Source organism: Wolffia australiana, chromosome 18, assembly GCF_029677425.1.
Source record: "Wolffia australiana isolate 7733 chromosome 18, ASM2967742v1".
NCBI classification, from domain to species: Eukaryota; Viridiplantae; Streptophyta; class Magnoliopsida; order Alismatales; family Araceae; genus Wolffia; species Wolffia australiana.
Window position 1 is genome coordinate 1,419,609 of NC_135852.1, and position 15,385 is coordinate 1,434,993.

The window sequence follows — 15,385 nt, forward strand, 5'->3', positions numbered from 1 at the left end:
TGAGAAAGAATTTTCAACAACATTTTTTGTACTAACCTTTACGACAATTAATTTGATAAATAATTTTGAAACACAATTTGTGTACTAACTTTTAAGAAAATTTTTCTACTAACCCTCAATGAAAGGAATTCTAATTTTAAACCAAATTGAAGGGTTTTATTCCATACAAATAAGTAACCTTCCACATTAACAAGGAACTGAAAATTTAATCAAGAAGGAATTTAAATTTAAATTTTTCTAAATTAACCATCAACAGAAGAAATGTCAATTTTAAAAAGGATTCTATGATCTTATTTTATATAAATAAGTAAGCTTCCATACTTAATGAGGAATTTAAAAAAATCTCAAATAATCACGACAAATTTTGGATCAGCTATATATCATTGTAATTTATTCGTTAAGTAATTTCAATATATACTTTTCTACTAGCCTTAATGGAATGAATCCCAATTGTAAAATTAATGATGTATTGTATAAAAATAAGTAATATTCCAGATTTAAGGAGGAACTAAAAATGTTTCCTAAAGATATTCAAAACATTTCCTGTAAGCTATGTCTCACTGTAATTTATTCGAGAAAAAATTTTAAAATACAATTTTCTACTACCCTTGAATAAAAGTAATGCCAGTTGAAAAAAGTATTCTAGGATTTGTTGTATAAAAATAAGCAAACTAAAAAAATTCTCAGATATTCTCAGATAGTAAAAAAATAAGAATTTCTCAGTTATCCATCAGCTCTATATCACCATAATTTATTGATAAAATAAAATTTCGGTATTTTTTAACTAGCCCTCAATTGAGGGGATGCCAATCGTAAAAACGATTCAAGGAATTGATGAATAAAAATAGGATTTTGGATCCTAATTTCTCTAATATATTTACGATAATATTTACATAACATATGTATCTCTGTTATTTATTGACGAAATAATTTCAATATATAATTGTCCACTTTCAAATACACTCTTTTCTCAAGCCCTGAAAATTAGGAGTAATAATGCTTAATAATGTTGTGAGATTTAAAATATACATAAGCTCATAGATTAATGCGGAATTAAAATACGTATTCATATATATATCATAAGGTTCTTACACACTATACCCCTAGTGTATTCGTTCCATGAATAATTTTAAATTTTACTTTTTTATTCGGCCCTGGGAAACAGGAAAAATCATTATTCCAAAGATTGTAAGATTTTTATTGTGTGAAAATAAGTAAGCTTCCAGATTTGATTTTCCACAAAAGTAACTACCATTATATACTCATAAGATATAAATCATGTGTTCCAGAAATAATTTTAACATATACTGTTTCTCAAATCTTAAGAAATAAAGATAATAATTATTAAAAATATTGTAAGATTTTTATTGTATTTAAAATAAGTTTCCAGATTTAATGTGGAACTAAAAACATTAATCAAGTATTAACCATCTTGTGGTACCTAATATATATCACGTGTGTTTGTTCGGGAAAAAAAATTTAAATAATACTTTTGCTTGAACCCTAAGAAATAGGAATAGCAATCCTTAAAATACTGTAGGATGTTTATCATATTAAATTAATAAGTTTCCATGTTTAGTGTGGCACTAAAATAAAGAACTACTGAACTAACTACGATGATATTCTCACAAGCTAGACATGTACAGTGAGTACTCCAGGAATAACTTCAAATATATACTTTTTTTCAAGCCCTGAAAAATAGGATTAATCATCCTTAAAAATAATGTAATTTTTTTATTGTATTAAAATAAACTAGCTTCCAGATTTTATATGGCAGTAAAATCAGTATGTAAATATTAACCATAAGCTTCCAACTGCATTTAAATCATAAAAATGTTATCAGGAGATAAAAAACTGAGCTATAAAAATATCCTTGAGTTTCTTGAGTTATCTCTCGTGTCCTTGGACAGAATATCAGGAGACCAACGCAATTTTCAAGTATTCAAACATCAGATGAGGGGCATTGAAACTCAGATGATACTTACGCCCCATGTGAAAAACCAGTAAAACAAACATTTTCATTGATTCAGCTGCAACTTTTCTACATTAATTATATCATTAGTTTTTTTAATAACGAAGAACTGGCTGATGATCAAACCATTGAAGAGAAGGAATTAGCTTGATCATCAGGGTTTTAAATGACTCAGTAAGGATAGGATTGCCCACAACATCGAATTGGACAAGGTGCATGTTCTTGAAGATTTGGATTGTATCCCAGTGAAGCTTAATTTCCTTGTCATCATACTCATTAAATCCTTGGTTGATTCCATAACTTCCAGTCTGTTGGGGTAAGGCCGATGAGCTTCGAAGGCACCTTTTCGTGTCGATTGAATGGGCGCCAATCTCGTTGTAAGAGATGTTCAAGACTCGCAGAGAGATGTTCGATTTCAAGGGTTCCAACGCAGACATGCTGCTCAGATTGTTGTGGCTTAGGTTCAAGTGGGACAGGTGTTGCATTGCTTCCAAACCTACCAAAGTGGTTGTTAAGAGTTACAAAAAAGCTTGAGTCAGAAAAAGAAAACTGAATCAAAATGTGATAAAATATGAAAAGAATCCCATGGCACAATATTTTTCGGATATGCATAGATCATAGACATCTGGAAACGGGAAATTTGATAAATAGTTTAACAATTTATAAATAACAGTTGGTTTTGCATTTTTACGCCACTTTATTTCAAACAAACTCAGAACGAAAATATCTACTGGTTCAAACCAGTTGTAACAGTTTTTTTAATATTAGTTCAAGGCATAAGAAAAAAAGTAAGAGATATTGCATCACAAAATAAATTGACGTTAAAAGGGATAGAATCCTGGAAAGGAATATCGTCTCTAACCTGAGATTGATTGAAGTTCATTGTGACTAAGGTCTAGCATGGTGACCCATAACAAGCGCTCAACAGACCCAATGCGTGTCAAGGAAATATTATTCAGTCGCAAGCAAATACTCCAATCAGCACTTGTAAAGGAAGATTCCTTTGACAGCCATAAATGCTTCTCTATGGACTCATCCAAAGTCATCTGCAATGTGATTCTCATAAACGTTTGAGTTTATCCACGGCAGCAGTAGAGAGTAAAAAAGGAACTAATGGAAACCTAATGTTTGTTCCATTCAAAAAATAAGAAAACCATCAGAGAGCCTGAAATATCCGCTCGTGACTGCTGAAGAGGATCATGGAGATGAGAGAGAAATCAAAATTTTTCTTTACTTAAAAATCAGATTTCAATGCACTGATATATATAGAGAAAAAGGACATAAGTCTGTTGGCAATAGGACCGTCAATCCAATCAGATTAGAATAAGCTACCCAATAATGGGTCCTGTTGAGGTATAGAAGACCAACAGTTGAAAAAAAATGCCCAAACAAATCCCCATTCAACAATCCCCTTCAAGTTGGAGAGTGAAATATTCTCCAGATCCAGTTAATGAATAATTCTAGAAAACTATACAGAGAGAAATAGTGTTTTTGCCACCCCCTGCTTTATCTCATTACTCCCCCTTTCCTCATTCTCACTTTCCTGATTCTTGACAATGTTTCGGTGAAAGCCTGTGAGGCACATTTAATACGACCTCACAAGGATCCTTGTGCTTGAGTTGCTGATGGGCTCACGAAGGCCCAAGCTCTCCTGTATCAGAGCTTCTCCACTCTTACAGTAAGAAAGCTTTTCCAGGTGCAACCTCAGAATCGAGGACATGTGATAGAGTCCCTATGAGGACCTATCATAGGACGAAGAGAAGACGTGTATCAGAGGAAGCTACCCGTGGCGGGGACAATGCATGTGCGATGGACAACTGATACGAACCTAGTGCCAGGTTCGTATTGGAAGGGGAAGAGGATGAGTCGAGGTAGGGAATTCCCGGGGTAGAGAGGTGAAAGGGGAAGGGTAGGAGAAGATGCCAAGCTGAGGGGGTAGGGATCGTCCAGGGACGAGCCGCCTGATGACACGGTGATGCAGAGACGATCGCGGGGATGGGGGATCGTGGAGGGAGGCGGAGCATGGATATTGAAGAGACTAGAGAGAAAGGAAACCAACTACTACTTAAACTCCAACATTCAGTCTGCCCGCCTCAAAGGAAGGCTGTGCTATTTAAAGGCAACACAGAGAGAAAGGAAGCATAGCAGCATGACGATAATGCCCCAGACGCATCCGAGGAAACCTATCAACAACGCACGGGCGACATCAACGATATGTTCCATGTAGGTTTTGTTTTAAAAGGTGTTGGCGTCTGATTGTGGGAGGAAGTTGAAGATTTTGCTTTCAACAAGTGGAGATCCTCCAGCTTGAGGTTCACCAGGGACTCTCCGATTCAGTCGTCTCTAGCTGCCTCTGTCTCTATCTTCTATCCCTACTTCTCAACGTTCGTTGTACGCCCCAGAGGTCCTCTGTTTTGAATTATGGTTATTGCATTGTTATCGTTGGAGTATTTGACGAGGGATTTTTCTGGAACGCATCAAGTTTTGGTTGATCATGTATTTAGTGAAAGCATTTGGACCCCTTGACGTTGAACAATTTTGGGATTTTTCTGGAATGCATCACCTATCTTCGGTGTATCCCTCCAGGGTGTGATCGAATTTGAGTTGCACATAATGTCTTCTATCCCTGTTTATCTGGATAATACATCAGCAACAATATTCTTTTTTTTTCCACTATTGAAGCAGATTTAAAAATTGAATTCCAGTAGCTTGGCTAAATACTTGCAGTAAAGTAAGGGAATTTCTTTTTGCTCAGATAGGAATCATAAGCTAAATTGATCAATAAAAATGAAAATTTTCTGGAACATAAGATAATGTTTCAAACAGACAGAGGGAGGATGGTTAAGGTCAACAGGCAGCCGGTGGTAGAGAAGGTAGAGACGGATGGAAGGATGGCAAGCCAAGGTACTTTCCAGATGAGGTCGATTGGTGCTAGTGAGGTCAGTATTGTCGTCAATCCCCATCTTCCACCTCTCAGTGTTCAAGATGTCTGTAGGAATCGGTCAGAATCCCCAAGGCCTGATCTGCCGTTTCTTGTGGAAAGGCGCCACAGCCAACCAGAGTCGAGTTGATGGCTAGCACTGGCGGCATGGGATCTCATCCACAGACCTATCAAACAAGGAGGTTTGGGCATCCTAATCTACAAAGCATGAACACAGCATTACTAACAAAATTGGTTACACGGCAGAGGGACGTCGTCGTTTTGGTGGGGCCTTAGAAAGATTTTCCTCCTAGTCAAAGACTTCTTCTCCGCCCATCTAGGAGACGGCTCCCTATTTTGATTTTGGACAGATCAATGGTCTTTGGGTGGCCCTTTGCGGGAGGCATTCCCTCAGCTCTTTGTGCTTGCTTGATGCCCAGATGCCACAATGGGGGAATGCTGCAACAATACATGGAATTCAAGGGTAGGCAGTGCCCTGTCAGACCAGAGGGTGGCAGCCTTGTTGGACACGCAACAAACCTTGAATCAGTGCCACCCAAGACCCAGAGAACAAGACGGATGGTTTTGGACCCGCACTCCCTTTTCAGTTTGGAAGGCCAATGCGAGGATCCAGGACCAATCAATTTGGCGCCTAAATGTTCTGCGAAGGGGTATTTTTTACTGCAAAGAACAAAAAATGAAAAACGAGGGGAAATGAAGATACCAGCAAAAGTGGATTCTGGCCGGGTATTATGTCGGTGGCAATCATGACCAATCTGGGGGATACTGTGATAGATCTCTTCACAGATCACTACCCTCTCACCTGAAAGAACTTCCTCAAGCTCTGCAAGATTTCATCTCGTAGATGATTAGACCGGAATGCAATTGATCTTGAAAAGGCCGAGCTGTTATTCTCGTTTTTGATTACTCTGGGAAAACACGTTGAAATTTTAATGATGAAACATAATAACGTTTATGTTCTTAGCAACGCTGGTGGAAATAGCAAGAAATCAGAGGATCGATCTCATGAGAGAGGAAGAAGAATAGAGTGGATAGATACTGGAAGCTAAAGAGAAGACATTACATATACGTAGAGTGACAATATGAAAGAATCTGAAGCAAACATAACGGATCGAAGGAGAGATTGAAGCGGAAGAAGAAGAAGAAGAAGAAGAAATGGAGGAGATCGAAGCAGAAGGAGAGGGAGATTGAGAATGCAGGGAGAAGTCGGGAAGGAGAGCAAGCAGAAATGGCTGGCCGAAGTTACCAGCAGTCTGCAACTGAATGCATGCTACATGCACCATGCCATGGATTTGAACATTGATGTGTTTCGGGCCTGGAATCAAATGCACCTTATGATCGATTACTCTTTTGGGTGGAAGAGTTTTTGGAATGTCAAAAACTGTGGGGAACTGCTGTTGTAAGAAGATAATGCATGGATTAGAAGCAGTAGAAAATACCTCTATTGGTTGCCGAATACGTTTCTTGTTGACATAAATAGTTTCTTCCAGTGATTCAAGTCAATCCTGATGTGCCTGCATGGGCTGACGTGGAAATACCTTGGAAGAATTTAGCATCTGATCTGCTTGGAAAGTAAAAATCTGATCATCCCGCAAAAATTTATCATGAACTCATCGTAATTGCATGAAGACCACCCCAAGTGTCATCAGCCACTGGATGCCACGGATGATATTAATATTTCCCAAATCAGACGGGATAAAATCTGGAATAAAGCTTAAGCACTGAATTGTAAGTGGTATGTCCATGCAAAGCCCTGTCGCCCTTCTGATAGAGCCATCTCCTAAAATGAGATCAAAACTCATTGACCCCTCAACAGGAATATGGAAATACCGGACCACTCTCATGTGAATTAGGTTATGAGAGGCGCCGCCATCAATGAGAATTATGAGTGGATGTTCCAATAGCTCGCCCCAAACCTTCAAGGAGCCGTTGGGACTTGGAGCCGGACGGACTGTACATAAAGAGCCCTCCAAAATAGGGATGTCATCCGTTTGCATTATGTCCTCATCGTTGACCAGCATGTCTTCAGTAGCATTTCCTTCTACCAAGAAGATGTTTAACTCTCACTTGCATCTATGTCCTGGTAGGTATTTATCATTGCAATGGTAACAGAGTCCCTTCCCTTTTCTTGAATTAAACTCCTCATCAGTTAACATCATAATTTTCTTTCATGGAGGTCATGAAAAATTTTCAGTCAGTTTCTCGGTGAACACAGTGGGAGATTTTCTGCCATGAAAGTGGTAGTCCATCTGTTTCGCACATGTGACAACGAAGATGAGATTGAAACATTCTAGTCGTGGGCAGGCTTCTTTGCTTGAATCATTCTGGTTGGTTGGCCAAGTTTGTCACATTACCATGACGTTCGGTTTGGCCTCAATGGAGATGTCCATCACTTGTTTGATTCCGAATGACCGATATTTTGGGATTTTCTGCCACGAATTTCTGGCTTAAGTCCATTCGTGTAAGCAGTTTCCAAAACGTCTTCATCTAGTGGAGGAAGATAAACCACGAGTAATTCAAACTCTGCTCTATAATCTGATACATTACCAAGCTGATGCAAGTTGAACAACTTTTGCCGAAGAGTCTTGGAAGAAAAACCACATCGACGTTCAAATTTCCGTTTGAAGTTGAACCAGTTTTCAAATCCGAACTGCTTTTCGGCATATATAAACTGGGCTTGAGCGGATCCTTCCAAATAAAGATTGAGATTTAGCTTTTTGGAATGTGATAATGTATTCACAAAGAAAAACCTCTCAATGCAATTGAGCCCTCATTGGGCCTGATCCCCGGAGAAAATAGGTAGATCTCCTTTGCGAAATGTCGATTTAGCTTACGCTGAGGTTTCGCAGGCGATAGGTACTCTGCCATACCACATTGTGCTTACTGTTGTCGCCGGAGCAGTAGTGGACGCCGACACAGTACTACTCTCGATCTTGGGGTTCATCAGCAATAATTGCTTCAAAATTTGCGTCAAAACGTCAGCAACTGGATCTGCATCCATTGGCTCCAACCGGCTGTCTTCCATATGGGAGGTCAGGAATCAACGAAGCTCTGATACTAGTTGATATAATGGGGATAGCAATCAACAGGAATTCCACAATATATCGATCTTCAACTAGTAACGCAACTTCTATTGAAGAACAAAATGAGAAAAGTATCCCCAATGTTCTACAAACATAAGAAAAGAAAAGAAGAATACGGTATAAGATCTGATGGATCTCCCCCAAGCTGACCGTCGGGAATGACCCTTCCGACTGCTCCAGCACCCGCACCCATACGGGGTCTTAGAGGAAGAAAAAGAATTCGTGTGTTCCTTTTGTCCTTCCCTCGTGGTGTTATTTATAGCCCGCATCTTCAAATATCATTCGTTGTTGCGTCTCCCCCCCTTTTGAACCACCGTCTTCGATAAGCTCTGCTGAAATACTTATCAATTTCATTCTTCAAAACTTCACAGAAATGAACAAGATATGGGTTAGGATGCAATATCATGGAAAAGACTGCCTTTCCGCCAGCCTTAGATTTACCCTGGAGAAGAAAAAAGCTCCATCTGTTATTGATTCATCATCCATCTGCATCAAATCTTCCACTTCAACTGGATCAGAATGCAAGGAAGACTCATCACCTTCTCTGATTAATAATGAGATTAAGATTCTTCCTGCAGCGATGGCCAGGATTAAACTTGTCAATGCAGTTGTCGCAAGTTCTTTATCTTTTCTTTGCTGCTACTCAGCTCGGTAATTCTCTGATTCCTCCTATTTTGCTAATCATAATGCTGAGTAATGAGGATAGATTGGCTACCAGTAGAAGAATTCACCTTGTTGTGAAGGAAAGACTTGTATTGATTTACATTATGAGTATTGGTGCGTGCCATTGAAGTCGTGTTAGGTGGTAACTCTGCAGTTGGAGGAACAGTTTTCAATGCTCTATAGAGTATACCAAGATAGGATTCGGCCCCGAGAAAGAGATGCATAATTATCTTAATTCGAAAGACCTAAGCACAGGACTTCAACCCTAATTTCAGGTTTTAACCCTCTAAGATAGGCACTTCCCTTGATCTCTGGAGCTACAATGCGCAATTTCCGGGTGATAGCTTCAAATTCAGTCCAATACTCACTAACAGTAGTCATTCGTCGAATCTCAAAAAGTTGCTACCATCCTTCAAAGTGTGCCTTGAAATCCACCCAAGTAATCGTACCAAAATTCTCCTCAGTATGTATGAACCAAGTTAAGGCAGAATCTAACATAGGCAATGCCATTGAGTTTACCATGATCAGGCATAGGGTGGAGGCAAAAGAACCTTTCTACACACCTCACCCATGCCTCTGGTTGATAACCAAAGAAAACTGGCAGATGTCATGGTTTAAGTTGCAGTCGATTCTATTCTTCTTTCTTGGAGCTTCAGAAACCGAGTTGGCCTGCACAACCACTGGTGCCTTGATCTTCAAACTGGTGCCGATGTTGGCCATCTAGTGCGTAATATGGTCCAATGTGTTAGCTACTCCGCTTCGATTCACATCAAACTTGTTTGCCAATGCTTCATCCTCTCCTCCAGACCTGCCATTTATTCTGAGAATCAGAGTGGCTCTGATCCCATAATGTTAAGGTCCCAACTCGATTGGACTTCTGGCTGAGAGATATAACCTTCAACGAAATCCTTCCCAATAGATCTAGGAAATGGATGCTAGAACTCGGACAATGCCACCCGCTGAAGGCAGTAATCTAAGTCAACAATTTCAAAACGTGAACACACAAAAAGTTAACCAAGAGGAGTACAGGAAGTTGAGAAGACTGGAAATGGAATAGGAGTAATATATCATCGAATCTGGATCAACCTGCTCCCTCCTGGATCTGAGATGGACGCCCGGATCAGCCCCTTCTCGATGATGGTGAAGTGGAGAATCTCTGTTCTTCCCACCTTGATGCCAAACTGATTCTTGACAATCCAAAATGGAAAATACCTTCCCCTTTATAAAGCCCCTTTCCACCTTTATTCAAACGAAGACACATATGTAATTAGCACGCACATGAGCCACCTGTCCTGCACTGCCTCTTGTTGTGGTAAGTCCTCAGCAGAGACTTATCAGCCTTAACTTAAGGTCATAGCCTTGAGTTGATGATGTATACCAGATAGAACTTTTGTGGCGTAAGCCTTGCCACTGTTCATCAAGACCATCTATTAGTAAGGTTTAGATGGTGATCGTTTGCCCTGATACTAGTTGATACACTAAATTCAGTATCAAGAAATGGAATTGTCCAAGAAAAACCACCGGTTCACTCAATTCCAAGCCAAACGCGAATATCCAAGAAATGCTTCCAGTTCAGTCACCGAAATACTAGAGGAACAAGGAAAGAAGGATAGGATTGGCTGCAAGGGATGGACGTAACCCTCTCCAGCCATGGATGGGATTCCTTATGTTCTGGCCTCCAGCGATTTCTCCCTCCTGCGCAGTTTTCCCTTTTAAACTGATTCACATGTGCAAGCATTGGCATGTGTCTTGATTTGATTTCCTTCTCTTGAGACAGAGATGGTACGTTCTTGTAAAGGAAGCATCAAACACTTACTCTCCACAATCGCTATTTAATCTTTAACTATTTATAAAAAAGCAGAACTCAAAAACAAATGCGGGAGAACCTTAGTATGGACGCAGATAAATATAGTCTTGTATCCACTTAGAATATGTCACGCGGGGGAAATTTTATGTGCCAAGCTTTACGAAAAAGTGATGAATCATAATTGAAAGAGAAAAAAATGAGTGACCTGTTCCATGAGGACTAAGCTGCGTTGATCCTTGTAATAACCCACGTGCAATGGATCTAACTGCATTAATTCATCATAAATGTGCAACGCTTCTTCGTACTGTATTTTCAAATTGGTATATCCAATCCCAGAAAGTATGTGATATTGATCTACGAACAATCGAGCTAAGGTGAGCTTTCCAATTTTACTGCAAACCAAAGACAAAGTGAATGATTTAAGGTATTATGAAATAACTTAGATGGAAAAATCTTCCTCGTACACATCAAAACAAGATTCTGAAGAATCAACCCACCAGTTAATTTCAGATATTAGCTCCTGAACAAGCAATATTTCCCCAGATAAGATCTCAGAACGCCAATCACAGTGATCCTTTACCTTTGGCTGCAGATTTGGAGCTTTTAAAGAGCAAGTCTGAGCAGCGCTGAACCCAAGAAAATAATCATGATCCCAGCTAAACACATCAGCTCCAGTTTTTTTGTGGCTGTGTCTTGCACGGTCCGGATCGATCTTTATGGAAAATTCATAAGAGGAAGCTTCGACCAAAGGACAGCCATCCAAGGAAAGGAGACCTTGAGAGGGATTGAAGATCACTTTTACTGGATAAGCTTCAAGGGATTGCGAATTTCTTTCAGAAATCTTTAGATATGCAACCCAGCAATTAGCTTCCGCATTAATATCTGTAGAGAGGGCCTTCCAGTCAAGGCAATCACTTTCTGTAAAGACAGAATTCACTGAGACAGTGGTCGAGTCAACATTTTTGGCTGCTTTGCTAAAGTATAAAACAATAGGGAGGGATATGGTATTATCTTGGACATCATCTGAAGACTGGGTATCTTCCAAACTTGTCTTAAAAGTTAGGACAACTTCGGAACTCTGAGCAGGCCATGTAGATATAAGAAAGAGAGAATCCTGAGCTCTAATTTGATCGAGAAGCCAAAAATGATAGAACCATCCACTTTGATCGTCTGGATCTGTAAAGAGAGCCTGATGTATAAGCTCAAGTTCCTCTGTTAAAACCTTTTCTTTAGGAGAAAATCCTGAGACTTTCTGGCCCATCAAATTGGAAAGAATAGCACTGCACTCAAGTTCAAATGCAGATCGGTCAGATTTGGCCAACAAAGAAATACATTCATTTCAAATGACGCCATGAAGAAAGATCAATGAGCATAGGAAAGCGAACTTTAACCCTAAACGTCCATAGTGCAGAAACCCAGACTTAACTACCGTAGAAGTTAAACCAAAAGTACATTTCGCAACTTTGTATTCCAAGCTCCTCCTAAGTGGTCCAATTCACGAATCTCGGTCTCTTAAGAGTGAATAAAAACATTAACATAATTGGGGCCTTGCAAAATGACTCAATTAACGGGCATGTACGGAGACTTCAAATGTATCTCGAATAGTTGTCATAAAAATCCATCTCAGTGAGGCTGGGAGGAGCTAAATCGAGATAATTAATTTACGAACATAAGATTCTGAAACGACCAGAGCATACCATCGGTTGTGCCACGCTGAATAGTTGCTGAAGTTTGTATGTATTTTCTCCGTTGTAAAATCGAGTTCCTCTTCTTGTGGCACACTACCCAGGGCTGCAACGAACCTGTGGTTCATCGGAGATCAAAAAAAGAGTACAAACATTTGTTGGAGACCAAGAAACGAGCACGAACAGAATGTGATGTGTGATATGTGATGGCTGTAAATGTTTTTTCTTACGAGCATTATTTTTTATTATTTTTATAAGATTGTTGTATACTTGTATTAATGGTAATGAATTTTATTTCTTGAATAACAAAAAAGGCGGTCACCTGAAAAGGGTCGGTAACCACCCACCGATTAATGGTAATGAAATTAATCTTAAGGAAATGAGTGAACGTGCTCTTAATGCCAAATCAAAGAACCATGCTTTTAATGAGTGAACGTGGATTATATGATACTTTCATATTATTAAAAATCATCTAAACATAACCGCATCGGTATGCAGACGTTACAGTATTGTTCAGAATGTATGTAGCATTTTCCTGATTTTCACAAATGGCCCAGATATTTATTTCGTTCCGAAATGAACGCTTGCAATTTACAATCGAATTGAATATTAATTTAGATTAACGACTAAATTAAACGCCCATGGCTATGAACAGAAATATACCGCCGGTGATTCCATCCATGGAAATTTCGCGAGTCTGCCTTCAGCAAAAGATCCAGAAGCCGAAACTCTTGATTGAAATCTGCCTCTTTGCATCCCAGCTTCAAAATCCATTTCCGATGATGCCAGGCGCCATAACATTTAGGATTCCGCCTCAGCGCTAGTTCAGCCTTTCGAAAAACAAAATTTTTAAATTCGATACATATTTTAGATAGATAGATTGATAGGTACGAAAATAGATACATAGATAGATAAATAGATACAAAAATAGATAGATAGATAGATACAAAAAATATTTAGATAGATATATAGATAAACAGACATACAGACGATAAGATAGATAGGTAGATAGACGAATGATCGAAAGATGGATTGTTTTATTGATGAATAGATTGAGAGATGGATAGATAGATGATTAGACAGACAGATAGGATAGTACATACGTCGCTTTTGACAAATTATTGCACCCACTTTTCTCTGAAATAGATAGAGAGAGAGAGAGAGAGATACGAGAGGTGGATCGAAGAACCTACTACTGTAAGCTCCTGGCTGAGGATAGACTGAACGAGTTCTTGATCAACGCATGACTCCAAACTACTCTTGACGGCATGTTTCCGGTAATTCCATGCGGTATACACCTCAGGGTTGAGTTCCAGCAGCTTCGCACAAATTTCCAATGCTTCTTTAGTGTAACTGCAGGAAGAAAAAGGCGAAATCGACAGATCTGAGGAGCTGAAACCGAATCAAACAGACGAAGAAGATATCACAGGATTGAGGAAGATACGTCGTCCATACATCCGGCGCCGATGGTTGTCGAGGACCAGAGATTGAAGTTGCCTCAACTTCTCGGCCTTGGCGGCCGAGGCTACCAGTTCCTCCGCCTTGGCAGCCTTGCGGGGCCGGCCGTGCATGATAACTTCAAAACCGAAGCAGATCTCCACCAAGTTCTGCGTTCCGGATTCGAAAAAAAGAAGATCAGAACAAATCTTCAACGAAAAACGTCGAGATCACGATCGAACCAGAGGAAGAACAGCATTAGCATCCGCGGTCGATCCGGCAATCTGCAGATCCAAGTAGTGACCTTCGACTGCAGTTTTGGGATCAGCAGACGTCATCTGATGACGGTGACGATGACGACGAATAGTCAATCCAGTATGGATGGACCAGAACGAACAGTCCGTGGACGAAAAAACCGTCCCGTCCAGAACTTCGGACGATAGACAAGGACGATTTCTATGTCCATGGACGAAATAGCCGTCCCGTCTGGGGCCTTGGATGGGGGAGAGGACGGTTATTTCATCCTATGGGAGTAAAGTATGCGTTTGACAGGTCCAGCTGCCCGAAACACATGCTGCGCCACGTGTCAATTTCTTAATGGTCTAATGCTGACGCACGCCCTGTTTCGTCCCGGGACGTTGGACGGAACGAGAATTTCTTGGACGGGACAGGATGTGGACAAAAAAATGGGGCGGGACTAACCCTGGACAGGACGATTCACAGTAGTGACGGCCCGAGCTGGTGGGGCGGAGCCCACTGAAGTGGCCGGGGTGTTCCCTTGCCCTCCGGCGATCTGCGAGGTCTGTGCAGTCGCGGACAGGGCGGGTCGAGCGATGATAGCTCGAGGGGCAGCTGGGGTCGTGTGAACGACGACCTTCTCGCTCGGATGCTCCATGTGCTACACTATGTGTTGGCTTTATTGACCTCGGTAGGGTTGCACTTAAGCACCATGCTGCAGAGGGCCGGCCGAAGCTCGTGGGCAAACATGCCGATGCAATCCAAAGGTCCTCCACGAATCGACAACGCATCCGGTACTCCTCGAAGGCCTCAATGTATTCCATCACGGACTATCGACCTTCTGCCATCTCAGTCCATGTCGTAATGGGCTGTTCTCGTCGCTCTCCTGCGACTCGCTCGTTCTGCCAGAAAATAATGGCCTGCCCGCGTAGTCTCGTCTCCGCATATCGATGTACCACAAATCATGCATGCAAACCAACATTTTTTAAGGGTTTATGAAGTCATAATATGAAATGAACATGCATTCTTATGTTAAATTCCATTTTTATGCAATTATTCATTCATTATGTAAAATGTCATATTTTTAATGGGTTTTATCATTGTTAAGAAAAATAGTATGAAACTCGTTGATTAAGTAAAAAATAAAATAAAAAATAAAAAATATATAAATATATATATAATAAAAATAAAAATAAAAGATGGGGCCAAGGAGCAGCCAAGGCTGCACACCGCAGGCGCCACCCGCAACCACAGCCAAGGCCGTAGCCGTGCATTGGCACCCACGGGTGCAGCCAAGGCCAAGCCCCTCAAAGCAGCCCCAAGGTATGAGCAGCACGCGCACTAGGTAAGTGCATGTTGCTTGTCTCAATTCAAACTGTTGTAGATTTCAGAATTTATGTATAATTTTCATTTTATAGAAACGACAATATGGGATTGTTAACATCATTTTTCAATGGATTGGCACGGGCCACACACGGGCAGTATTGTGATCGCGGCCCATCGGGCCGCAATCTAAAGAAAAATACAAGCGAAACCAGACTGGGCTTTGAGCCAACCCAG

General features: G+C 40.4%; 1 protein-coding gene across 1 annotated transcript; it reads right to left on the minus strand.

Moving 5' to 3' along the window:
* Positions 1 to 1,993: 1,993 nt before the first annotated feature.
* Positions 1,994 to 14,483, minus strand: RGTA1 (RAB geranylgeranyl transferase alpha subunit 1). Its single transcript, XM_078590220.1, has 10 exons — positions 14,310 to 14,483; positions 13,831 to 13,926; positions 13,607 to 13,758; positions 13,345 to 13,504; positions 12,815 to 12,981; positions 12,164 to 12,268; positions 10,964 to 11,746; positions 10,672 to 10,858; positions 2,835 to 3,018; positions 1,994 to 2,468 (listed from the first exon to the last, which is right to left on the minus strand). The coding sequence occupies exons 1-10, from the start codon at positions 14,481 to 14,483 to the stop codon at positions 2,068 to 2,070; spliced, it is 2,409 nt and encodes an 802-aa protein (XP_078446346.1). The 3' UTR covers positions 1,994 to 2,067.
* Positions 14,484 to 15,385: the final 902 nt, after the last annotated feature.